The sequence below is a fragment of the Capricornis sumatraensis genome, chromosome 18 (genome assembly GCF_032405125.1).
Source record: "Capricornis sumatraensis isolate serow.1 chromosome 18, serow.2, whole genome shotgun sequence".
Taxonomy (NCBI): domain Eukaryota; kingdom Metazoa; phylum Chordata; class Mammalia; order Artiodactyla; family Bovidae; genus Capricornis; species Capricornis sumatraensis.
In genome coordinates this window covers 48,154,539-48,181,566 of record NC_091086.1, presented here as the reverse complement: position 1 = coordinate 48,181,566, position 27,028 = coordinate 48,154,539, and the positions used below count along the sequence as shown (strand labels likewise).

The following is a 27,028-nucleotide window of genomic DNA, read 5'->3' as shown; positions in this document are numbered from 1 at the left end:
AAGCTGAATTTTCCATGAAATATTGTTTGCAGTTGTGTTTACGCTTTAGAAAATACACCTGAGATGACCTTGCATTTGGATACCGAAAGATATATTAAGATGAATGATCAGAGGACATGATAATAACAACAAAAAAATCCAAGTTATTTTATCCCACTTAAATAAAGAGCTAGTCAAGTGATCCTAAGTGGAAAATTCAAGCCTTCTGTGGTATAATTTGAGTCATATGAGGCCTAGATAAAGTACTTGAACTGTATCATTATTTATCACTGTTGTCACCAGTGGAATTGCCACTGCAGGGCCAAGAATTCCTGGTGGCTGCTGATAGCATAAATATCCAAGCCTGAGTATTACACAGGAAGGATGTCCAACCTGCAGGGAAGCGTCTGCTTTTATTTTTAACACATCAAAACAAGTGACATTTTCAGGGGATTGTGTTACTATATTGCTAAATTCCAGTGAAGTCTGGAAACTTCATAGAAATCTCTGAAACTGTGGTATCCAGCTGTGATGGTCGGAGCTGGTCTTACCTAAAAGCAAAGCAGGTGTGGTCTGTTCTGAATGGTAGTAGACACACTTCTAGCCTCAAATGGTCTCCCCCGTTACAACCAATACCCTCTTGCTAAGTTACCTTCTGTAGGGTCAACGTGCTCATTCCAAGAACCCTCTCAGCCAGGTGTGCCTCTTGGTTCCTAAACAAAGCAGTAACTAGTGAGATGGTCCCTGATTGGTTTCTTTTCTGATTCAGGAGATGCCCTCTAAGGATGAAAGAGGAAGTTAGAAAGATGGAGAATGGGCACAGAGGAAGTATCAAGTTCGGCTTTGCAGTCTGGAAAATGGTGCCGTAGGAGGGAATGTAATTTCTAGTAAGGCTAGCTCATGAATATTTCTGCAGCTGTAGCCTGCCTGCATAATGAGTTGAGAAGAATCAAAATAACACCTGTCTTAAGGGACTAACCGTGTTCCTTCATTTGGAGATCTGGGTGACCTTCATAAAACCTGACACAGAGAAGGTGTATTTGTAGACGAAATGTACAAACCAGAAGAAAAAAAAAGTTTCTAATAATGATTTTCTACCAATTTTATGCCCCTCTCCCTCAGAAGGATTAAAAACAATAAAAAGATTATAATGTACACCTCTCTCCCAAATTAAGGGCAATAGAAATGTTATAGTATGTTCCTTATCAATGAATACTATATCTTGATATGATTTTTTTCTTCTGATCAGATTGTGAATATGCAGAAAGCCTAAAGTGAAAAAAACAAGTTGGGCAATATTGGTTCAGTTTGAAGGTTTAAGGTACCAAAAGTTTAGGGTGGAATCTCATATACAGTCCAAAGAAGTCCTTTGGCCTAGGACAAAGTGGGGATAATGGAATGATTTTCAAAGAAAAAAGTACCACACCAAACTTTTAAGAGAGTACCATCCTTTGCTCATCCTAATTAAAAGCAGTAACCTAAAATTAGATTTCTGGATTAGACTCTCTTAAGACTGCACATACCAGAATTCCTTTGCCTGGTTTTTGCACTCAACATCAAATGTTCCAGAAAATACAAATGAAAGGTGAAAAAAAGCAAATCTTCATCTATTGTCTTGGAACTTTTTTTTTTTTTTTTGAAGCCCCATGCCTATATTAAAAGAAGAAACTTGCCGTCTGGAATTCTCCATAACTGTTCTAAATCTGCAGACTGATTATTGACCTCGGGTTGTACATTTGGTCTTGAAAAAGTCAGAATTGGCCCCACATCTTCTCAGGCATGAATATTTCAGTACCTTTTGCAACCCCAGAAGTATCTTCATTAGATGCGTTTGCCTGGGATTGATCATGTTGACAAGAAGTGGATCTTCACAGCTTCCCTCCTCATTTTGGTGGCACCCAAACTGGGACCAGTAGACCTTAACAGAAGACTGCTTAGGTTCTTGGGATGGCTAGATGTGTATTTTTATTTCAGGATGAGCCCAAGGTCATGCTAAAATGGAATTTCCAGAAAAACAAAAATTAGCTATTTACCTCGCCTTTGGGGGAAAATTCCACTGTATTTGAATAATGGGAGATTAGACATGTCGGCGTTGTTCCGTTTCTGCTTTATTAATGATTTAATATATCTACAGAGACTTAATAAATTACAGACAAGGCTCATGATCATTCAGACCATTTTTATTTGTCAGCTACTTCTTTTTCATAGACTGTTATTTCTTACAGGAAAATAAATCCTCAGACTTTGTTTTTACATTTCTATTCTCCCTTAATGGACCTATAGGAAATATTTCCACAAATATCTCCTTTTAAAGTATGGCTTGTTTCTATAAAATATTAACATAGAATGATACACCTGCAACCAGATGAATTTTTAAAAATACAAAAATTGGGCCCATCTTCGAAAGCCCAGGAATCTCTTAGGATATAGCTAAGCAATTTTAGAAATGAATTCAGACTTCCTTACTCTCTTGTCTAGTGAAGCTCATTACTCACCCAAGGTGACATGTACACAGTGTGTATTTTTGTGATGCTGCATGGTAAGAATGAATGCAACCAAACTTGGTCACATAACAATGAAAAAAATTCTACCATTTGTCAGTCAGGAGAGCTTATTCACAGCTGGCTTGTGTGTCTGTGCATCTGTTTGCAGTCTTAGCCTGGTACCCAGAAATCCACCCTGTGCTGTGCCAGACCTCTTTCCTGTAAGTGGTTCAGCAGAGACCTCAAAAAGGCTGCCAGAGCTCCAAATCTGCAGGAAAGTGTGTGAAACTCAGGAGGAGAGTCAACACGGAGGACATCTCCTGGGTGGTCCCTGACGTTTGCATCTGGCAGAGGCAGCGGGAGAATGGTCCTCTTCTAGGAGGACCCCACCGTCATGGGGTGAACATACATACTTCACATGGCAATGTCTCTAAGTTCACATCCACCTTCACCTCTCTTTGGAGCCCTCAGCTTTTTAACAGCCATCCTCAGGAAGTCTCCATCTCTGATATTTCACATCATGCTGGAAACTGGATGAATGGCTTTCCCGCACCACCAAGCCCATTCTGACATTTCAGGTCTTACCATCCACGGAGCTGCCTGAGCCAGAAACCTGAGATTCAGCTAGTGACCACTTGCCCTGGATTGTGCAGAACTTTCCTGGTTTTTCACTGGCAATTCCATATTCTGGGAAACGCCGTCACCCAGCCAGATTGGGACAGTTGGCATTGTGGAGTTAGCTGGAATGCTGCCTTCTCTCAAAGAAGAAAATGGAAACCCACTCCAGTTTCTTGCCTGGGAAATCCCTTAGACAGAGGAGCCTGGTGGGCCATCGTCCATAGGGTCACAAAGAGTTGGACATGACTTAGCGACAACAACTGCCGTCTCCCTTACAGCAAGTCCAGTCAGTCCCTGAATCCAGGCTACTCCTGCTCCTTTGGGGATGTCCGTGCTCTCCACTGCTGTGTGCCCCATCCTGCAGCTTTACTTCAGGGCCAGGCTGCTGTCATTTCCCACCTGTGGTCACAGTAGTCTACACTGCTCCCGCTTTCATCCCATCGTCAACTGTCCCGTTGCATCAGAGGGACTTTTCTAGAGAGCACATCTTTCCATGCACACTGTGGCTGAAACCATTTGGTGGTCCACTTGCCTTGGGGGTAATCCCCGAACACCTCAGCCTGACATAGCACATAAGGAAGGCCCTTCATCACCTGATTCTCACTGCTCTCTTTCTCCCTGATTTGGGCTGAATTCGTGTTTTCGAAATGCCATGCTCGCTCTTGCCTCTGAGCCTTTACCATCTCTGCCCCAGTTCAGTGCATTGCACCTGTAGGTGCTTCGGAGACACTTATAATGAAGGCACAGGAGAGCCCCAAGCCTTGATGGGACACCAAGTTCCAGCCCTGGTTCTTCCATTCCCAGCTCTGTGGCCTTCAGGCTGCCATGTCCTTTCTCTGAGCTTGTTTTCTTACCTCCAAGCTGAGCTTTTTGGTCTGTTGACGGCGGAATTTCAACTCTGACATTATGATCACGTTTCTTCATTTCTTACTAATCATTCTAAGTAAGAAGGGATAAGCGAACAATCTCAAAAATAAGTTTTCAGTTGAAGCCAGAGCATTTGCTGCAGTGAAATTCTGGTTGGATGATGCGTCTTCTCACATTTGGGGCAAAGATGCTGTTGTAACATTTTATTTTGGGTTCCAGCAGATGAGGTCATTTAAATGCTGCTGCGGCAACTCCCTTTAATATACTACCCCTGTTTTTGGTAAATAAATCCCTCTGTTTGCCTTCGTGGAGAGACACGTGTGTGAGCTCACACAGTAATTGGTGGTTTATAGGAAAGGGTAGCACTCCAACATTAATACAGACGTCCATAGCATCCAATTTTGCGTGGTTTGGCTTTTTCTCAACAGACTGACAAAGTCTCACTGCCCTTTCAGCCAACGTAGAAGGAAGCAAAAGCCCAAGCCATCTGTCTAGACAGGGTCTGCTTCAGAACTCTGTCATCTCTACAGCTGGGTCTGTGTTCACACTCTGAACATTGGCAAACGTGCAGGTCTCCCATCTTGGCGAACTTCTTAATGTCAGTCTCGATAACTTTGAAGACCCCTAAGATTCCCCAAACATTCTCTGTTTGTTCATTCAGTGACATTTATGCAGTATTGTGATGTGCTAGGCACTTTTCTAGCTGCTGGAAAATCCACTGGTAAACGAGAGACAAGGTTCCTATCTTGTGGCATTTATCACATATAAAGGGGCCACAAGCAATAAATAGATAAAACCAGAGTGTTAGATGCTGACCACAAGTACAATAAATGAAATAAAACAGAGTCAAGTAAAAGATGTCCCAGCAGTGACACGGGCAGGAGGCCAGTTGATATTGGATGTCAGCGAAGACCTTATTAAAGAGGCCATGTTTCAGCTGAAGACTGAGTGTCAGGAGGAGAGCAGCCCTGCAGAATCTGGGGGCAGAATGTTTCTGGTGAGAAACTAACATCCGAAGGTGCCATAAGACAGGAATGATAGAATATTCTGGTAGCAGAGACCGCAGCATAGTGAGTGACAGGGAGAGTACTAGGAGGTGATGTGAAAGAGACTAGATTACCAAAGTTCATGTTTACCATTGCAAAGAGTGTGGACTTTATTCTATATCTAGTGGGGAGCTGTCAGAAGGTTGAAGTTAAATGCATCATGATGTTTTTGTAAATGTTTATCCTAAATGTGTAATGGAGAATAGTGGCTTGTGAGAGGTAAAACTTAAAAATGGAGACCAGATCGGAGACTATGATAACCCAAGCTAAAAACGCTGGTGACTGATGAGGGTGGTGGCAGAGAAGAGGAACAGAGGTGAGATGGGTGTGGATCTGTTTTGCAAACAGAGCCTTCGGATCTCACTTATGGTTTAAGTATAGGGAATAGAAGGATGAATCAAAGACAGTCCTTGGGTTTTTGGTTCGCATATCCTCTGAAGCTTGAATCGATGATATTGCTGTTCCCGTTGAGATGACAAAGTCAGGAAGAGAAGAGACTCCACTGGTGTGTGTAGAAGATACCTAAGTGGAATTGTAAGAAGACCGCTGGAAATATACTTGATATTATTGTATTTAAGTTGGCCTGTTGGGTTTTGGCTAGTTCCAGCTTTCGACTAATAAACTTTAGACGCTGATTTTATTTTTAACTGAACACTGCTTTCATCTGTAGGCAGCTAGATTTAACGCGACAGTTGCACAGTTAAGACTGATAGCATCTGCCGCCTCCTGCTTCTGACTTCCTTTGTGTTCCTCGGAACCCCTTCATTAGATGATCAAGGAATTCCACGGTGAGGAAACGTGCATCATTTTCTTTGAATTCTCCCCTTTTAGTTCCTACTGTCTGTTATGGCAGGGGAATCCTCTTATTGGATAAAAGTGAGAAGATCTTTACTGGATGAAAGGAGATCTGTTTCTCTCTGCCCTCTGAAGCTTCTTCAGATTTTTTTGATGTGGACCATTCTTTTTATTTTAAATTTTTAATTAATTTATTGTAATTGCTTTACAATATTGTGTTGGCCTCCATCATAGAACAATGCAAATGAGCCACAAGTACACATATGTCCCCTCCCTCCTGAACCTCCTCCCCATGCCCCCGCCTTCCCAGCCCCCTTGGTTGCCACAGAGCACTAGGTTGAGCTCTCTGCCCGTGCAGCAGCTTCCCACTGGCTAGCTAGTTTACACATGACAGTACATACATGTCTACTCTCTCTACTCGTCCCACCCGCCCCCTCCTCCATGTGGCCAAAGTCTGTTTTTATGCCTGCATCTCTATTCCTGCCCTGCAAATAGGTTCATCAGTATCATTTTTCTAGATTCCGTATATATGCGTTAATATATGAAATTTGCTTTTCTCTTTCTGACTTTCTTCACTCTGTATAACAGGCTCTAGGTTCATTCACCTCACTAGAGCTGCCTCAAATGTGTTTCTTTTTATGACTGAGTAATACTCCATTGTATATATGTACCACAACTTCTTTTTCCATTTGTCTGCCAGTGGACATGGGGGTTGCTTCTATGTCCTAGCTGTTGTAAATAGTGCTGCTGTTAACATTGGGGTACATGGGTCTGTTTCATTTGTGGTTTTCTCAGAGTATATGCCCAGTAGCAGGATTACTGGGCCATATGGTAGTTTTATTATTCCTAGTTTTTTTAAGGAATCTCCATACTGTTCTCCACAGTGGCTGTATCAGTTTGCATTCCCACCAACAGTGCAAGAAGATTCCCTTTTTCTCCCCACCCTCTCCAACACATTGTTTATAGATTTTTTGATGATGGCCGTTCTAACTGGTGTGAATGGCTAACTCATTGTAGTTTTGATTTGCATTTCTCTAATAACGAGTGATGTTGAGTATCTTTTCTCGTTGTTGTTGGCCAACTGTATGTCTCTTTGGAGAAAAGTCTGTTTAGGTCTTCCTCCCACTTTTTGATTGGGTTGTTTGTTTTTCTAGTATTGAGCTACCTGAGCTGCTTGTGTGTTCTGGAGATTAAGCCTTTGTTGATTGTTTCATTTGCAGTTATTTTCCCCCATTCGAGGGACTGTCTTTTCATCTTGTTTATAGTTTCCTTTGCTGTGCAAAAGCTTTTAAGTTTAATTAGGTCCCACTTGTTTATTTTTGTTTTTATTTCCATTGCTCCAAGAGGTGGGTCATAGAGAATCTTGCTGTGATTTATGTCAAGGAGTGTACTGCCTATGTTTTCCTCTAAGAGTTTTCTGGCCTTGCATTTATGTCTTTAATCCATCTGAGTTCATTTTTGTGTATGGTGTTAGGAGGTGTTCTATTTTCATTCTTTTATATGGAGCTGTTCAGTTTTCCCAGCACCACTTATTGAAGAGGCTGTCTTTTCTCCACTGTATATTCCTGCCTCCTGTGGCCGTGGACCATTCTTAAAATCCTTATTGAATTTGTTACAATATTGCTTCAGTTTTATGCTTTGGTGTTTTGGCCAAGAGGCATCTTGGATCTTAGCTCCCTGACCAGGAATCAAACCCACATCTCCCTCATTGGAAGATGAAACCGTAACCACTGGACCTTCAGGGAAGTCCCCCTCTTAAGCCATTTACATTAGATATGTGGCTTTGTTTTGTTTTTAACTAGCTGTGTGCATCTTGGGCCAGGGGTGTGGAGTGGGTTTGTGGGTGTTCTCCATGAACACTGTCTTTAACTCCTCTGTCAGGGTAAACATTTAGGCCATCCTTTCCCCCTGATCACAGTTCTGCATGTTTCTTGTCACAAGTCCTATTTCTAAAAGCATTTAAGAATTAGAACTGTATCTAGTATTGCCACGTCCTCTGTGAACCATACCTAACATTTCTGTTTAGCCAAAGGAGAGTAGGATGGGAGAACATGATGGTGCAATTAGTCATAGGGATGGATAGGTTTCTACTAATCTGGGCTAAAACTAAAGGGATTTTCTTGTATCTGGGCTCTAATAATGGTCCCTGTTGTTCTTGAGAAAGAGTTCCACAGCTTTTCTGTACTGGGGGAGAGAGGAACACTACCCCACATCTTCAGGACACCAGGAGCCATGGGATATCTTCCAAAGGGGAAAAAAAAAAGTCAGGCCACCACCTGTGCTTATTTCCTACCTGCTCTGTGAGGCCCAGGGAGGCAGCCACAGCACTGGCCTGTGCGTGAATGCAGGATGCTCAGCTCACCAAAACAACAGCTAATCAGCACAGCCCTGCATGTGTTCTCTTTGGTTCTCCACCTGGCATACAGTCGCACATACTGAAAGTTGCTGTCTCGTGGCAATTCTGAAGGATGGCTTCTTGGAAGCAGTGAAGCTATAAGAGACTCTGAAGGCAGGAAGGCTGTTCCTGAATGGGAAGAAAAGGTGTTCCAGAGGTCAGAGGCAACAAACCAAAACCCAGGGAGTCCAGAGTGAGACGATGGGATGATGTAGGGCTTGTTGACAAGTTCATGAACTACTGTGGTAAGCCAGTGACTTCTGAAGTTACATTTGGCCAGACAGGCTTCATGGGCCTGTGGTCAGTGGATGGAGGAGACAGCTGGCATCACTGCGTGTTGCTGGAATTGTGGGGACCCCATGAGCAGCCCTGGGCTTGGAAAAGAATAGGACCCAACAAGTCTCTGTTTGCTCATAATTTTCCCTAGACATTCCTGTTGCTGCACATCAGTGACCATTCCACATCTGTTTTTTTTTTTTTACTGTTGCATAAAGCTTCATTTTAGTTTCTGACAGTATGCACTTCAGATTTTCTAAATGCCTCACATTTTTTCTCTTTTGCAAACAGCTTGAGTGGGCAGGTTGCCTATTTTGAGGGAGATGATGGGTTTGTATTGGGCCTTAGCAGTTACATTGGACTTTCGTGGTGAATGGAGAAAGCAGATGGTTTTTACTTTATAAATTGAGGAATGCATTGGGACCCCTACCTGTATACCTAGAGCTAAAAAGGACTTTGGGATGAGCCTAAAGTCAAACTCCCAGATAAACCACTTTGAAAGCTTTTGCTTTCATTTCTCTGAATAGCCAAGTGTCTGAGGAAACTCCAGTGTTTTGCAGTGGATGTACGTTTGTGTCTGTGGAATGGAATACAGAGTCAAAAGGAGAATGAACCAAAGCAGTTAAGAGGACTTAGAGACCTTTTTTTTGTTGTCTAGTCATTCAGTCACGTCCAACACTTTTGTGACCCCATAGGCTGTAGCCCGCCAGGCTTCTCTGTCCGTGGGATTCTCCAGGCAAGAATACTGGAGTGGGTTGCCATTTCCTTCTCCAGGGGATATTCCTGACCCAGGGATCGAACCCACATCTCCTGCAAGTCTCCTGCATGGCAGGCAGATTCTTTACCACTGAGCCACCAGGGAAGCCCTACGGACCTCTGTTAGTTTTAAAAAATGATTGATTTTGGGAAATTTCTGGCAGTCCAGTGGTTAAGACTCCATGCATCCAATGCTGGGGGTGTGGGTTCAGTCCCTGGTTGGGGAACTAAGACCCCACACAGCCAAAAAATAAGTAAAATAAAAAGGATAGATTTTTATCATTGTAGCATTTTTTAATGTTTTTAAAGAGCGTATTGACTAATGTGTGTAGAAGTTGATAACAAATTCACCAAGGAATTTCCTATTTTGATTTCTCCAAGATCTCATTCACATGTTGTCAGGAAGTTTTAAGATTCAATTCAATATGATGTTTTTAACATTTATGCGTGTGTGAGTCACATATGGTTACCGATTAACATTTATTATGTATCTACTAGATGTCAGGAGCATTGCTGCCTGCTTCCTGTCTCATTTAATCCTAACACCAGACTTGGAACTTTTAATAATCATCCCCACTTTAAAGGCAGGGAAACTGAGGTTTTGAGGCCTCAATTGATTTTCATAAATACTAAGTGATAGAGCTTGGCTCGCACTAGTTGATGGCTCCTGGCTCTGTCTTCCTTTCATCTCCCTTTATTAATTAGTAGGTGTCGTAAATAAACGGAACCCAGATATAGCCAGTGTTAACTCACACAGTGGTATCTGGGTTTCAGGCGGAAGAGCTGTACTTAACAGGATCCTGGTCAGGGAATTCACACATCACCTTGGCCGTGCTGTCCAAAGTCATCTCCACTGGCCCCAGGTGGCTCATTCAATTTAATTGAAATGAAACATTCAGTGTCTCCGTTGCCAGCAGCCTCATTTCAGGCATTTGACAGCCACCTGTGGCTGGCGGCTCTCCGTTAGATGATGCAGACACAGAACACTCCTGCCATCATAGAGCACTGGATCGGGCAGCGCTGACTGCTCGAGACTTTGGTCCAACCCGTAGAGTTTTCCCACCGGTGGTCCTCTGCAGTGTCTGTCAACAAGTGATGGGACTCGGCCAGACCTCCAGCTGCCCCTCCTGTGACAATGGTGCGTGTCTGTCCAGATGCTTCACAGTGTACTCACTTTTTCTTCCAAGGAGGAAGTTGGCCGGATATGGAAGATGGAGCTGCTTAAAGAATCGGATGGGCTGGGAATTCAGGTTAGTGGAGGCCGAGGATCAAAGCGCTCACCTCACGCTATCGTTGTCACCCAAGTGAAGGAAGGCGGTGCCGCTCACAGGTGACTGGACAACTCTCCCCTTTCTCTGCTTCTGGTCCTCCCCTCCCCTGCCCCTGGGTGCTGGGGGGATAGTCAAAGGCCTGGTGATTACAGCTTACAAGGAAGGTGCTGGAGCATGGCAGGAGATCAGGCACAAGCGGTTCTAATTAAACACCCTTCTGAGCACAGGAAGTGGCTACTGGGTGGGGCCACTGCACGAAGGAGGGATTAGATTCCTTTCTAGTCCAGTTTGAGTGTCAAGTGGATGTTATCCTGAGTCTGGGGATGCCGGTGACACGTGGTTCCTTATCCAGAGCGCACCACGTGGTGGAACACCGCACCCTTCACATAGTCACTGTGGCTGACGACTCGGAGAAGTGATGGGGTTCAAACATGACCACAGTTCACCTGCCACGTCATGGCTGTCAAGATCTGATACACGTGTAAACACATGTGTCTTGGTCGTGCAGATGTGGAGGGAGAAAAATAAATGTGAGTGTTCTCCTTGTGACCTGAAAACCATTCACACTCCAAAGCTACTCTTTTAACCTAAACAGTCATCTGAAGTAGGGAGATGGGTGGTGCTTAGGCAGAGCACGTCAAAGAAGAAGTCCATATTGAGTCAGAGGGAGGTAGCCGTCCCCAGATGGAAGGTGTGCTCCTGTATACATAGGGCATCTACTATTTGCAAAGCACCATAGGGTGTTGGATGCCCATCCGTATAGAATAAGTGGGTAAAGGTGGAATTTCACTAATGAGGGAGGTGATTCCAGTCTGGAATTAGTATTCAGCCCAGGTACCCTGATGCTAAGAGGGAAATGGCAAACCAGAGCAATAATGCCCTGCCCAAGACCTTGGGGGCTCTCAAAAACATATCTTATTAGGCGAAGTTGAAGGAGCTTGAAGTATTTGGTCTGAAGAATAGAATACCAAGGAGAGGACCAGTGCACAGATTATCAAGGTGTTCAGTGCTCATCGGTCCCATAACTAGAAAGTATGATCCTGTTAGCCTGAGTAGAGAAGAGTTTAACTGCAGGTGTCACTTATCTGGGTGGCGGTAATTACTGAAGGTTTAAGACCTTAGGTAGTTCATATCCATACGAGCATCCTCACACTTCCCAAAGGATAGATGCTTTAAAGAATTCTCATCAGATAGCCATAATCCCCATTACTCCTAGGTCTTTGGAAAGTTGGCAATTAGGAAATTCCTGTGCCCAGAGCTGAGCTTAAGTAGAACTGTTCTTATCTATTTTTCAAGTGAGCCATTTTTTAATGGGTCTCACCATTTTCTTACACCCCTAGCCTGTATGTGTGTATGTGTCTGGGTGTTTGGTTCACGTGTGGGGCATTCTAGTTAATAACTGGAGCGGAGAAAGATGGGATCACAGAGGAAAATAAGAGGAACAGAGACGTGGATGGCTTGATGGTGGTGTGGATAAGTAAACCCAAGGACACTGGTTCAGCCACTGTGTTCCCCAGTATTCCTGAATGCCTCTCCTTCAAAGAGCTTGCCCTCATGCCTCCTTGAGGTTCCGGTGTGCTTATTCACCATGGTTTCCCTCTTTCTCTTCTCTTTCCATCCCAAGCATCTACTGGGATTCTTAGCATTTCTCTGCTTTAGGGATTTTTGTAGGACAGAAAGCAGAGATTGTCAGCAATCTCTCATGCCTCCTGTCTTCTGTTAAAGCCTAAATTCATAGAAAAGATAATGATACATGCCCTAGAAGACAGAGAGAGAAAATGATGAGGGAGAGGAGGAGAGGGAAGTTGATAATTCAGTGACAGAAAGCAAGGAGGAGAGAGTCTATAGACTGGAGAGAAAAACACTGGGGTGAATCTGTGTGAGAGACAAGCGTGAGTGCCACCCTTGAATCCTGGGTGTTGATGCAAAGCCTTCAGAGGGGATGGTGGGACCTGGGCTCTGGGACTCTCAACTTCACCCAATTTCCCATCTCATATTTAGCAGTGGGGATGAAGAGCCTCTGGCTGCTTTGGGATCATGGGAGACCAGTCCATTGGAGGCTCAGTTGGCACCCAGAGAACTGTTGACCCCCTATGGCAGGCAGACCCCGTGGTGTCTGGACCTCCTTCCAGCCCAGTAGGAAGGAAGCTCCAAGTCCTTCCCTTAATTTAAAGGAAACAAAGAGAACACTCTTGCATGCCTGTGATGTACACCAGGTCTGTTCCCTGCAATAGCAGTAACTTGGGCAGTTTCTTTGTTCATTTTTCTGTTCATCCGTCTGCTTATGGAGCTTGGCGGCAGAGACACAAGGAGGAAGGAGGCAGTTTGAGACTTGACCCTCAAGGCCCTGTGACTCTTGGGTGGGGGGGTTACAGACACATGAGGTGCAGGGTCTCAGGTGCCACAGAGGAAATCCGGACAACAGTGTATCACCTGGGGGGAGAGAGGGGCGTGTGTTAGGGAAGGATTCCCGGTGAGCTTCGGATACCTTCGTTCTTCTGGGGCTCAGCTCAGAGACTCAGCTGATGACTCAGTCACAAGGGCAGGATGGCAGGTAGGGCTGAGAAAAGAAAGACTTAAGTATCCTAAAGCCTTGGGGTCTCAGTTCCTCTCCATCATGTCTCCACCTGGATGGGAGGTTCACTGACACTGATGTAGGATATGGTGGTAACTTATGATCGTGCCTGTAACTAAGGGACCATCTGAAATCGTGAAGCTCCTAGCTCTGCTCACTGGGCATCTAGACCCTGACGGAAGGATAAACAGTCCCACCCCAGCCATCCCCATCTTCCGTACTCCTCTGTAGCCCATTTTGGATTGTCCCCTTCTGACAACCCTCCCCAGCTCCAGGAAGATGGCCCTTCTCGAGCCTAGAACATCTTGACGAGGGATTTTTTTTTTTTTTCCCGTCTCCATTTCCTCAGGGATGGCAGACTGTCCTTAGGAGATGAGCTGCTGGTAATCAATGGTCACTTACTAGTCGGGCTGTCCCACGAGGAAGCTGTGGCCATTCTTCGCTCAGCCACTGGTGTGGTTCAGCTGGTGGTGGCCAGCAAGGTAGGTGGATTTGTTTGTTTTTTAAAATATTTTGAATGGCAGTGGTAGATTTGGTTGGGAGCCCTCCCCGTGAACCCCCTCACCCCCGCCCCCTAACACATGCGTACTCGCCTTTGCTTGGGCCAGGCAAATAGCCATGATTCTGCAGTGCAAGCCCACAAGGGACCCTGAGCTTAAGGGCTTTTAATCATCTTGCCATCCTTTAAGAGTCTTTATAGGTATATCTGGGCTTCTCTGGTAGTTCAGCTGGTAAAGAATCGACCTGCAATGCAGGAGACCTGGGTTCGATCCCTGGGTTGGGAAGATCCCCTGGAGAAGGGAACAGCTACCCACTCGAGCACTCTGGCCTGGAGAATTCCATGGACTAGGATGCAAAGAGTTGGACACGACTGAGCGACTTTCACGATAGGTTTATCTAGGGGATTAAAAAGCAACAGAAGGGCTAAGGGAAAGGGATGAATGGGAGAAAAGACAGGATAGAGAGAGTAGCAACTGGCCCAAGGGGAAACCGAGGAGGAGATGTGGAAGCAGGGGCGGGAGGGAGGTGCCGTGCCTCTGGAGATGCGCATCTTCCAGGACCTGCAGGAAGGAGGTTGGGGCAGCATGGGCAGGCTGCAGGCCCGGGCTCTGACCCCTGGCAGCACAGAGCATCCGTGCTGGAGGAAGCCTTGTGAACCTTGCTTCCAGCTACGTCTCCTCCCACCCTCCTCAGTTTTACAAATGACCCAGCGAGACAGAGCTTTCAAGGGGACCTTGATGCAGCTGAGAGTGCAGGGACCCTGACTCTTGCTATGGCGCCAAGTCTGGCCATGCCCTCTGTCTGGATGCCACCTCTTCTTCATGAGGCCTCAGGCTGGGGCTCCTGTCACCCCCCACCCATCAGAGCACGTGAAACTAATGCTGAGGTCTGGGGCCCCCATCTGCTCTCTCCCCAGGTCTCACCAGCCTTAAAGCACCGCAGAGAGGCTGTGGGTTACTGCGGCTGCGGGCCAAGGGGAGGAGCAGGGCTGTCTGGGTTCTGCTCCACTGTCTGATGAGAGAGTGACATCCATGAGCCCAGGGGAGAGCCCTCAGGACTTGGGGGCTAGTGCAGCAGAGCCACGGGGCTTCATTCCAGTTCATCCTGGATCCAATTCAGGGGAGCACTGGTGTGAGCCACTCCATCCTTAACCCTTCCCGGCAATAGCTCTCACCAGGATGGCTGATTTCCCCCAACTATCCTTGATGTCACGTTTGAACCCTGCATGCACAGGTTTTTATTTATTTTCCTTCTTAGATTTTGTGTGCTCAATCATGTCTGACTCTGCGACCCCACGGACTGTAGCCTGCCAGGCTCCCCTGTCCATGAGATTTCTCAGGCAAGAATACTGAAGTGGGTTGCCGTTTGCTCCTCCAGGGGATCTTTCCAACTGTGTCTCTTGTGTCTCCTGCGTTGGCAGGCAGGTTCCTTACCACTAGCACCTCCTGGGTTTAATAAATAGGTGAGTATTTTGAGTCATCTGAAAAATCTACTTTCCCCCTTTATGCTTCGCTGGTGGCTCAACTGGTAAAGAATCCACCTGCAACGCAGGAGACCTGGGTTTGATTCCTGGGTTAGGAAGATCCCCTGGAGAAGGGAACAGCTACCCCCTCCAGTATTCTAGCCTGGAGAATTCCATGAACTATATAGTCCATGGAGTCGCAAAGAGTCAGACACGACTGAGCAACTTTCACTTTCTCCTTTATACAATGTACTCCCAATCCTGCTTCCAACTAGAATTCTGAGCTTGGCAAAGACTTGGCAGGAAGAGCTGATGCTGAAGCCCTGGAGGCAGGAATTGAGACCTCCATTCATACACCCCATCTTCACCTCCCAGAGATGCCGTGGGCATCCTCTCCCTAGGGATGGGGCAGGAGCAAAGCCAGGGATGCTCTCGGTCAGCCTGGGGGATCCCACAAGGAGGGAAAGGCTGAAACAAATTCCTCATTTGACCAGATGTGGTGGGAATTTGAAAAGCATTATTGGTTCTTACACACACACACCCCACCTCCCCAAGCTTGCAGCTTAACCATGCAGAGGTCTCTGCACAGGCATTAAAGCATGTGCACCAAACCTTTATTTCTGGACTGACTTCTTTCTCCTGCTAGTTTGGAAAGTGGGAAAGAAATCTCTTCTATGCCAGTCATTATACATAAACGACACAAAATACAAAAACAAAAAACGACCCCTCATGGGTAAAACTGGTAATTAAGGGGCACATGTGAGATTTTTGAAAACAGACATCACTCATCAACTTAAAGGAAGAAAGACACTAACATGTACTTGGTACCACTGGGTGCCAGGTGCTTTATACCTACTATCTCATTTAATTCTTAAAGTGAATCCCATGAGAGAGCTATTAGTTCTTTTTATTCAGATGAGATTAGAATCTAAGCGATAAGGTAATCTGTCCAGAGATCATACAGGCGGTGGGTGGCAGAAGCAGCTCTCATCCTGGGTCCGCTGGCCGTCAGAGTTTCATGCTGCCCCTTAGTTGCATAAGATATAAAGGAATCCAGAGCCCGTGGTGTTAGAACAAGGTCATATGTTCCTACCAGAGGCTGTGACACTTTGGGATGCTTGCTGAGGCTTTTGTAGAGCTGAGCAGCGTCCGGAGCTGAGGAACAGGAGTCCATTCTGGTTTTCAGTCTGTTGGTTCTTGGCCATCTATCCAGAGCTACGGCCCTAAGGCTGACCAGTCCTCAGAGCTTTCTCCTCCTCCCCATTTGCTTCACCTACAACTAAGCAATATACGCTGCTGCACAGCTGCCAGCTGTTTGCTCCTGAACTTACTCTGCTCCATCCAAGGTGCTCATCCATGGAGAAAAAGCACCTGACCGTTAGGCGCTGCTTGACTTCTGTTCCTCTTCTTTATCCCAAAAAACAAGTCATCTATAGACTTCAGTTCTGCCTTTATATTCAGAGAGAAAAGAATAAAAAACTTTTGACTTGTCACATATAAGGAATAATTTAAAAAATCTAAATTATATGCTTATGCCGATAAGCATCACCTTGTCACAAAACTTAACAGGCATTGTTTTAGAAATATAACAGTTACTGTCTTCTGGAAAGGATGTCTCGTGTTTATGCACAGTATGTCATTTGCGTATAAGAGAGGAGCTTAGAAAGTTTTTGTTGAATGAATAAACTCAGAATGTCCTAGTTCATCTTGACATTCCTGGAAGTACATGCATAGCAACACGAATTTCTCTTGTGCACTGTCTCTTTTTTGTTTCACTCTTGGGTTTTATTAACAACAAATATGTATTCATTGTATCTAATGTAGAAAACCCAGAAAAAATGTATAGAGAAGAAAAACATGATAAAATGTCTAATATCGCCAATGGTACCATCCACTAACCGGTGTTTCCTTCCAGACAGAACATGTTTCCTTTCAAATGGAATCAAACACAAGGAGACAGGGTGTACCTGGAGGCAGTCCTACCAGGATTCAGGGGCCAGCACAGCCCTTTAAAAACTGTGTGTCTTGAGCAAGTTGGTGCTTCTTTCAAAATCTCACTTGTGCAGTGAGAATCAATAACTGCTTCATGGGATGTTAGGAAGATTAAATGAACAATAAAGATCTCTAAACAATGTAGTTGGTCACAGTGAGCAGTTGCAAAAATGTGTCTTTATGGTTTTCATATTGTATCCAGATTATTGTTACGTCTGTTATTAATACGGTTCTTACATATTATTTTTAACCTGCTTTTTCACTAAGTAACCCACTAAAAGAGCGCTTTCCACATCAGGAAATGTATTTCTAGATCAGCATTTTTAATGACAGTGCCTATTCTATCTTGTGGCTGTTGTGAAATTTACTCAATAGTTGGAACTTTCACTCTTTTAAGCTTCCTGCTATTAGTAGTTGAGCAGAATTGACATCACAGAAGAGGATTCAGCTCACTTTCTCACAAATAACTCTTTTTCCTTTCCTTGGGCAAGGTCTGAAAGTATGGTAGTCACAAATTACTGATCTAAGATGAATAAGGTTCAGGTACCCTGAAGGAGTGGAATCCGCATCAAACTAGGGACAAACGTCACTGTCACCAGGGGCCAACTCACTGGTAGTTTGTAGTGTCCCTTATATAAGCTGGGTATTCTTTGTTGTTCTATCTTCTGTCATCCCCCAAGGAATATGATGATCAAAACTTTCCACATGTTTCCTTCCTGGTAGAAATTGCTGGTGTGGCAGCAAGAGGAGAGGGCACATTGCTGTTTCATTCTGGCCTCAGATCAGCCCTGCAGCCATGGCCCCTGGCCTCGCGTGCCATGTCCTTCCCCAGGAGAGCTCTCAGCTCCCGTGCATGCCTCATTTGTCCTTGGGATTGTCACGTGGCCTCATGGATCTCGCCTGCACCGCACACCCATTCTGACTTTATCTGTGTCTAGGAAGGAAGGGCTGTGTTGATGAACCCCCCTTTGGAGTCTAATCTTAATAGAATGTGATTCCATGTATTTCTGTTGTCCTTTAAAAGTTGTTCAAGGACTGCTTTCATGGCAGACATTATCAGTCTCCACTCTCGTTGCGATTCAGTAAATGATCTAATCTTTCTAACCAACAGGGGCTTGTGAGATGAGCAGTGAGCGAGAGGAGAATATAGTGGATGTTCGAGCTCTGAGCTCGACCTGGCAACACAGCGCTGAGTAGACATGATTTGGGGAACTCTCAGACAAAAAGGGAGATAGATGAATAAGTTACATACCCAAAGTGAGGCAGTAAATGGTAGAGGAGAGGGGAAATGTGGGACTCCAGGAAGGCAAGGGAGGATGCTCAAGCTTTGCCCAAAGAGGTCTTAGCCTTGGGAAGAAGAGTGGTCTAGGCAGGGGAGCTGCTGGTGAAAGAGGAAGCATGGCTGGAGAGAGCCTGGCATGTTTGAAAGTCAGGGTGCCTTGAATGGAAAGGAGGCTTAGAGGGGAGAATGGAGGCAGATGAGTTTGGAGAGCTGGACAGAGGCCAAATCTCTGACGGTGACCTGCCAATGAGGGAGTTTAAACTACATCCTGAAAGTAATACGGCAATGGGGGGTGGGGTGGGGGGGGAATCAAAGGATCCTAAGTTCAGGGAGCTTAGATTACTCATAGAAACATTCACCTAAGAAACACTGATTCATCAAGGGGAAAAAAAACCTCAAGGTTTAAATTGGCTCTGTACCCCTGACACGTACATTCACCTCGCACACCTGGAAATGCGAACATATACTCCATGTAGTCCTTGGACTGGGAACACGTGGCCACCCACTGTTGACTCTGCTCTGTTTCCTTGACCTTGATATCACAGAGTAATTCACGGGCCTCTCATTGTTTCCCCGCAGGAGAACTCTGCCGAGGACCTCCTGAGGCTGACGTCTAAGAGTCTGCCTGACCTGACCAGCTCCACAGAGGACGTTTCCTCTTGGACTGACAACGAAGACCAGGAGCCAGACGAGGACGAAGGCACTGGCTCATCTTCCGTCCAGAGAGCAGTAAGTGCGCCTGCGCTCTGCCAGGATGCTCTGCTGGGATGATGTTCTGCAGAAGACATGGGTACCAGGGCCAGAGATAAAAGCTTGAGATAGACATTATGGTCCAGACCAGGATGGGAGAGAACCACAGTGCATCTTTTTATTTTTTTCTTGTTAGAATCATCCAGAAAAATCTATGAAGGTAATACTTTTCGTTTAAGAAAAAAAAATCGGCGCCATACCCCTGGAAATAAGAGAGCAATTGGTACTGAGTTCAGTGCATGTATCAACTTTCGGGTGTCTAATAATATACCAAGGATTTTATTGTTATTTCTTGATACAGTGTTTGAAAATTATTGCTTGTGAAGTTGAGCTTAGACGGAGCGATGTCTGGCTGCAAGTGGAATGTTAAAGCAACACAGAACCCATTCAGGCAAACTTGCATGGATGTATCTCCCAGTTTTAATGAAATGAGGGCTTTGCGCTTGGCTCATGGCTCTTCCTCACACAGCCTGTGGCCCTTCATGCCCTCGTGTGCTGCCCCCGCCCCCGCCATGTGGTCTGGCAGAGGCAGGAGGGCTGTGGTTAACTGTGGTTGCAGCGCAGCTCCGTGGTCTCCTCTTTGTTCCCCACATCTTACAGATAGCTCATATTTAATAGAAAACCTTCTTAGTTGTTCCCCATCCATCCAGGCCCGGGGAGGGTCCCTCCTTTCTGCCATTTGGATCTCTTACTCCTTCCCAGTAGAACTGAGCCTAGGCAGCATGGTAAGCGTTGGGAAGTTAGTCTTGTCTGTAATTAAGCCTTAGAAGACAGCAACACAAAATGTATCTCTTCTCTCATTTATATAATTGTTGTTGTTGCTTAGTAACTCAGTTGTGTCTGACTCTTTGCAACCCCATGGACTAAAGAACATGAGGTTTCCCTGTCCTTCGCCATCTCCCGGAGTTTGCTCAGCCGCATGTCCTTTGGGCTTCCCTGGTGGCTCAGCTGATAGTCTGCTTGCAGTGCAGGAGACCTGGGTTTGATCCCTGGGTTGGGAAAATCCCCTGGAGAAGGGAATGGCCACCCACTCCAGTATTTTAGTATTCTGGCCTAGGGAATTCCATGGACTATACAGTCACCAAGGGTTGGACACAACTGAGCAACTTTCACTTCACTTCATGTCCGTTGAGTCAGTGATGCCATTCAACCATCTCATCCTCGGTTGTCCCCTTCTTCTCCTGACTCTTGTCTTTCCCGGCATCAGAGTCTTTTCCAGGGAGTTGGCTCTTCACATCAGGTGGCCAAAGTATTGGAGCTTCAGTTTATTATCAGTCTTTCCAATCAATATTCAGAATTGATTTTCGTTAGGATTGACTGGTTGGATCTCCTTGCAGTCCAAGGGACTCTCAAGAGTCTTCCCCAGCACCACAGTTTGAAAGCATCAGTTCTTGAGCACTCAGCCTCTTTTATGGTTCAACTCTCACATCTATACAACTATTTATAATATGATAATTTAAGAAAGAAAAAGTTACTTTTTCCTTTTCTTTTTTATCACTAGAGTTCCAGGGCCACTAAACGCTGGTTGTGCAGATTGTGGACTGCACAAAGGTACCACATCGAAAGGAACGCCACCTACATCATAAATATCACAGGCTTTTGTGTTTATGAGGACAGTTTTCCGGAAGATGGCAGTAAATTTTGTTCTAACAAAATCAGTACTTTAAGACAACTTTCCAGTAAACAAAGGAAAACATCTTGAAGAAGGGGTGTGTGTGTATGTGTGTGTGTGTGAGAGAGAGTGAGTTGCTCAATCATGTCCAACTCTTTGTGACCCCGTGGACTGTAGCCCGCCAGGCTCCTCTGTCCCTGGGATTCTCCAAGGAAGAATACTGGAGTGGGCTGCCATTTCCTTCTCTTCTCCCTGACCCAGGGATCAAACCCATATCTCTTACATCTCATGCATTGGCAGGTAGATTTCTTTACCACTGCACCACCTGGGAAACCCTCCAGAATATATCCTATCTATATTAAATCTCTTAGCTCTCACACCAGGACCATGTGGCTTTCCCGTGAACTACTTGTCACATTTAGATTTGTGCTTATTTGATTAAAATCTGTTTCTCCCATCTAACTGTGAACTCCATGCAATGTGGGAACATGATGTCTGGTTTGGGTTCCCAGTGAATCCCTAGAATTTAGCCAGTACATCTGGTGCTGGGTTATAAATAACTTAATACATTTAAAAACAAACAACAGGACAAGCATTCATTTAAAACTAATGAAAAAATGACAACAAAATCTAACTAGGTTTATCCACCACAGACATTATGGTTATGCCCCTGGTTCATAGCTGACCATATCCTAGCAGCCTCAAAGGGCTGATATCAACATTTCAGCCCCTACAGGGGTGACTTACAGAGACAGATGGCTCTCTGGATAAGCCTGGAACTGTCTGAATATCTTGTGTCTCTTCTCCCGCTATTGTCTACCCACCCTTCAAGGCCAAGATCTTTCTGAGCCTGCCCATCCTCCTTGTGACCTCCTCCCCACGCCCCCAGCACTGTCCATTCCCTGTTGGCACAGCAGTCACCCTCCACACAGAAGGGGTACTGAGTGTGTGGCAGTCCAGCCAGTAAACTGTTCAACTCCAGCCTGACTCTGCAGTCCCACCTTTCTAACCAGACATGGCTCTCCAGCCCACGGTTTTTCCCCTCACGTGCCCACAGTCTGGAGGGCTCGATCCCACCGCCCTGCTCAACTCAGCCAGCTCTCAGTGGAGAGTCGAGTAAGCTCAGGATGTAAAGAGAGGAAAAGTCTGCTGCACACCCACACCTCCTCTGATAAGGGCCAGGGCAAGTATGTGGCCCAGTAGTCTGCGGAGAGGTTATAATCACGTTTTAAAATTTCATAATTCATAATCTCTTGCCGAAAAATCCAAGAAATTATTTGTCTAAAAATTTTTTACACTAAATACTGCTCTAAACATTAGCCATGACATATATTAAATGTATTACATGTTATATACGTTTATTTAAATTATAACTTAGACTTATTGTAGTTTTATAAATTATAATGCTTTTTATAAATGTATTTATGTAATATAGACTTCCCTGGTGGCTCAGTAGTAAAGAATCTGCCTGCCAAGCAAGAGATGCAGGTTCGATCTCTGGGTCAGGAAGATCCCCTGGAGATGGAAATGGCAACCCACTCCAGTATTCTTGCTGAAATAATCCTATGGACAGAGGAGCCTGGTGGGCTACAGTCCACAGGGTTAAAAAGAGTCACAACTTAGCAACTAAATAACAATTTATGTAATATATATGTGTAAATATAACTGATAATTTAAATTATGAGTTAAATGAGTTGTTCTAATTTCAAGTGTAATGTTTCTGCTATATAAGTGGTTTTTGGTCCCCCCATCCCCAAGAAAACCTCACAAATAAAATACAAATCACCCGCAATCGTACTAGTGAAAGATTGTAGGATTTAACATTTTGCTATGCTTTTCAAGTTGATTTTTTTCTTAAGCACATATATATTTTTAATTGACGTTATATTAACAACTTATGAAGCTTGCTATGGTCTTAATGATATAATCATAAACATCTCCCCTAAAACATGATTTATAATGGCTAATATTTTATAAAATGGATATGCCATAATTTATTTTACTAATTTTCTACCAAAAATTCCATTTACATCTATCACATGTGTATTTTATTTTTAAAATCATAAAAGAATTCTTCATGGAACATGATTGTCCATGTAGCCCTCTGCACATTTCTCGTTTTCTTACTTGCTGCAATGGCTTGTAGCAGCAGAATCGCGTAGTTAAAAGTTTTCTCCAGAGAGGTTATGCTAGTTTACATTTCTAGCAGTGCCTGGGGCCTGTCATTGCCAATAACATTATCTTAAAAGTTTACAAATTAATCACATCTTGTTGTATATATTTGTTGTGTATGCTTGTTACTGCAGTTTTGCCAAAGGACTTTCAGTGTGTTCTCTCTTAACACACTTTATTTGGGAAACTTTAGGTTGCTTTTAAGAAGAAACAGATGACTGAGAAGTAGTCCCCCACAAGTACACGTATTTCAGAGCTGTACTTCTGGATGCAGCTTTCTCCATCATGTCACCTCCAACTCGCACACGCAAATCTCAAACCCCTCATCGTCGGTGGAGAAACCGGCACTGACCTTCCTTGACTGTGAGTTCTGCCTTCTCTGTGCTCCAGACAACCCTCACCTCACCTCACCTTCCATCCACACCCTCACAAAACATCACAGAGAAGCGACACCAGCCTTCTTCCCTGGCTTGTCATCCTTGCCTGAACGCCCACCATCTGTCAGCCACTCCCTTGAGCTCTGGTTTCAAGCCAGATGACCTGGGTATGAGACAGCCTCCTGCAGGGCCAGGAAGCAAGCACATGACATTTTCCCAACTTCACAGTCTGCCCAGAATCTCCTGCTGGGCCTTCTCAAGGTGCTGAGCTCCTGAGGGGCGGGGAAGGGGGAGGAAATAATTATTTTTTAGTTTTATGTTTATAATCCAAGACTCTTTGTTTTATGATCTTTAAACACCAGGTGAACCACTTAGATGAAAGAAACTTGGTACTGTTTTAATCAACTAAGTCACAAAGCCTTTTACTTCCCTGATGATAATGATGAAACCTGCTGCCAAGTTCGACTCTGACTTTGAATCTTCCTGCACCTCTAAGTCATGGATGCCCCAAGCACTTAAACGGAGCAGATGTAATACAAACGCTCAGGGTCTGCCCTGAGCACCCGTGTGATCTATTTTTCATGGCTGCAATAAACAGCCATGAGATTTTCCCTTCAAAACGCTCTAGCCATGCTTAGAATAGAGCCATATGCATGCTTAGAATAGAGCCATATGGCGAGTATCAAGTGTGAGGAGTAAAGGCAGCAAAAAGAGAACTGGGATGGGACAGTGAAATCCCACAGTCATTTGCATACTTGTCACCATCTCAGTGGGGTCTGACTTCATTGAGGGGGTTCTCCCTCCCCTCCCTCCACCACATCTGATCTTAAAAACCGCCAGGTTGATCTCAGAGATAGCCAAGTTTAGTCCCCTCCCCGGTACTAACTGTGGTCCTGATCCACCCAGTCGGTCGTTCGTTCTCAAGTCTGCCTTCTCCACTTTGTCTTCTGCCTGACAATGGCAATTTTTAAATGAGGGGCTGACCATGTCACTCGCTTTAAAGTCCTTCAAGGTGTCTCAGTCACGCTGACTTAAAAATCACAACTGCTTAATGTGAAGCCATCAGATCCAGCCCCTTTCCTTCTGTCTGTGCTCCTGGCAGACCTCAACACACACACACACAACACAACACAACACATGTGCACACGTACAACCCTCCCTGGCACACTCCCAAACCTGCTACTCTCCATTCCCCTGCCATTTAGCATCTGCTGTTTTCTAATTATTTGTTGCTATATGTGTCTTTGGGGGTCTTCCCATCCCAGGGGATCTTCCCATCCCAGGCGTCGAACCCAGGTCTCCCACATTGTGGGCAGATTCTTTACCTTCTGAGCCACCAGGGAAGCCCAGTCTCTTTGAGAGGAGTAAGAAAATATTTAAATTTATAAACTTTCGAAGTCAGGTATACCTCATTCCTAGAGGAGGGCATGGCAACCCACTCCAGTATTCTTGCCTGGGGAATCCCATGCACAAAGGAACCTGGAGCGCTACAGTCCATGGGATCGCAAAGAGTCGGACATGACGGAGTGACTAACGCTTTCACATAGTTCATTTACAATGTTGTATTAATTTCTGCTTTACAGCAAAAGTCAGTTATGCATATATTTTTCATATTCTTTTCCATTATGGTTTATCACAGGATATTGAATATAGTTTCTTGTGCTTTACAGTAGAAATGTGTTTTTTGTCCTTTCTATATATAATAGTTTGATCCAGTTCATCTTTTTTAAAATAAGATTTTTAAGGAAAAATATGTATCTGGCCTTCTGAGAGAGCGGCTATTTTTAAAATGAAGAGTAGAAAAAGGGTTTTAACATAACAGTGTGTGGAATGAGTGATACCTCCTTTTAAGTGATTAGGAACCTGTCATACCCTTTTTATATTTTTAACAAAAACAAACAAAAATGAAAATGGAAGTAATGATTGTTGCTGCCAAATCTGCAATTGTCAGAGCTCTGCTAGGAAGATTTGTTTAGCACATCAATCAGCAGACCTGTATCCGGCTTCCTTTGGCATGATGGGAATCAGTTCTAACATTTTTGGAATCCCCGGTTTGGAAAATCTTGGAGAACCTTTGGGTTTATTAAGGTTGAAGAAGGAATAAAGGAGTTCGTCTCTCAAAAGGAAAGACGAACCAAAGTGGATCTTACAGTTCTGTGAGTCTGATGTGGGTGTTTAATTCTTTGTTTGTTGATGGCTTAGCCCGGAGGTGTGAGAAACTGAATCACAGTCTTTTGGAAAAAGCAGCATCCTTGGGGAGGAGGGGGGGCTATATATATATAAATATAATAATTAATATATTAATCTATATATGGAGAAAAAGGAGAGGCGCTGTTGGGTTTTATTTGCATTGAGTGATTGATAAATTGGCTCTTGAGTGTTTCCCTGGGCGCTGAGGGCTCTCACTGAAGTGTGTGAGAGTGCCACTCCTGTTGGAGTCAGAAAGTGGGGCTGCCTGATGTTTGGGGCCTGAGCTAGACCATTCTGGGGAATCAAACTTGGAGGCTAATGCAAGGGACAGTGAGCAGTGTGTGTAAGCTTGCGATTAGTATTAAAGCAGGGAGGAACCAGGGTCTGCCTGAAAATACAGGTCTTCACAGAGTGAAACTATTAATGACAAGAGACACTGGCTCAGGGTTCCTTGAGCTTTTTTTTTTGCGGGGAGGGTACCTTTTTCTAAAATTTATTTATTTTTAATTGAAGGATAATGGCTATACTGTGTTGACTTCTGCCATACACCAATAGGAATCAGCCATGTCCCTGAGCTTTTTGTAAGGGGAGCAACTGTTTTTTGCTAAAGCCTTGAGGTGAAGGGTTTTTAGACAGGCTGCCCAGATGGTCAGCTGTGGGCTCTGGTGCTGAGTCTCGCGTCCCTTGAGCACAGGGCAGTAGCAGCCACTGCTCAGAGAAGTCCTCTGTGTGCCCCTGGGTCAGGAACGTCTCCTTCTCGCCTTCTCCTTAGGCTGCCACTGTCTACTTATCTAACTTCAGGACTCGCCTCCTCCAGGAAGTTTTCCTGGATGCACATGTCCTTCATGCCTATAATACATGCTATATTTTCCTTCATGACCCTTATCGCAGATGGAAAGACGTATGTATGCATGAGACTGCTCGTTTAATACCATTCTCTCCCATGAGTGGAGGATCCACGGAATAGGGCTCATGTCAGGTTTATTCACAGTTGACTCAGTTTGTATTACGGATGGGTGTTTGGACAGGTGGGCAGACTGGTGGATGGTTGCTCCCCTCTCTCCTTCCTTAATGCTGCTACATGCTCCTCACCATAAGACTTGGTTACCTTGTGTTGGCTTGCCCGTCCTGCCCAGCACACCATGAATTTTAAATAGCCTTGGTACCTAGTAGGCATTTACTGTTTGTGTCTGCCTCTCTCCCTTATGGGAGTTTCCATCTGGGATACAAATATCAGTGATACAGAAATTGTTTTCCAAGTATAGCATTGGGAGAACAATGTCCCTTTCCTTAAAGTAGGATATCTCTGGAACCACCTCATTAACAACTGAGAGTGTATGTGAAAGTCACTCAGTCATGTCCGACTGTTTGCAAGCCCATGGACTATAGAGTCCACAGAAATCTCCAGGCCAGAATGCTGGAGTGGGTAGCCATTCCCTTCTCCAGGGAATCTTCCCAACTCAGGGGTTGAACCCATGTCTCCCGCTTTGCAGGCAGATTCTCTACCAGCTGTTCCACCAGGAAAGCCCTAACAACTGAGTAGATTTCTTATTTTCTGTTTGGTTAAGCTTGCAAGGCTGCTAGCAGCTAGGAAGAGAATTTAGAAAAGGGAACTTTAAACAAACCAAC

The 27,028-nt window shown here is 44.8% G+C and overlaps 1 protein-coding gene across 1 annotated transcript in view; it reads left to right on the top strand.

The window, feature by feature from the left end:
* The window catches only part of PDZD2 (PDZ domain containing 2), a 263,432-nt gene that overhangs the window by 163,132 nt on the left and 73,272 nt on the right, over positions 1–27,028 (top strand). The window contains exons 3-5 of the mRNA XM_068990526.1: positions 10,403–10,545; positions 13,411–13,543; positions 18,878–19,027. Coding sequence (XP_068846627.1) covers positions 10,403–10,545; positions 13,411–13,543; positions 18,878–19,027 — 426 coding nt within the window. The remainder of the gene's footprint in view (positions 1–10,402; positions 10,546–13,410; positions 13,544–18,877; positions 19,028–27,028) is intronic.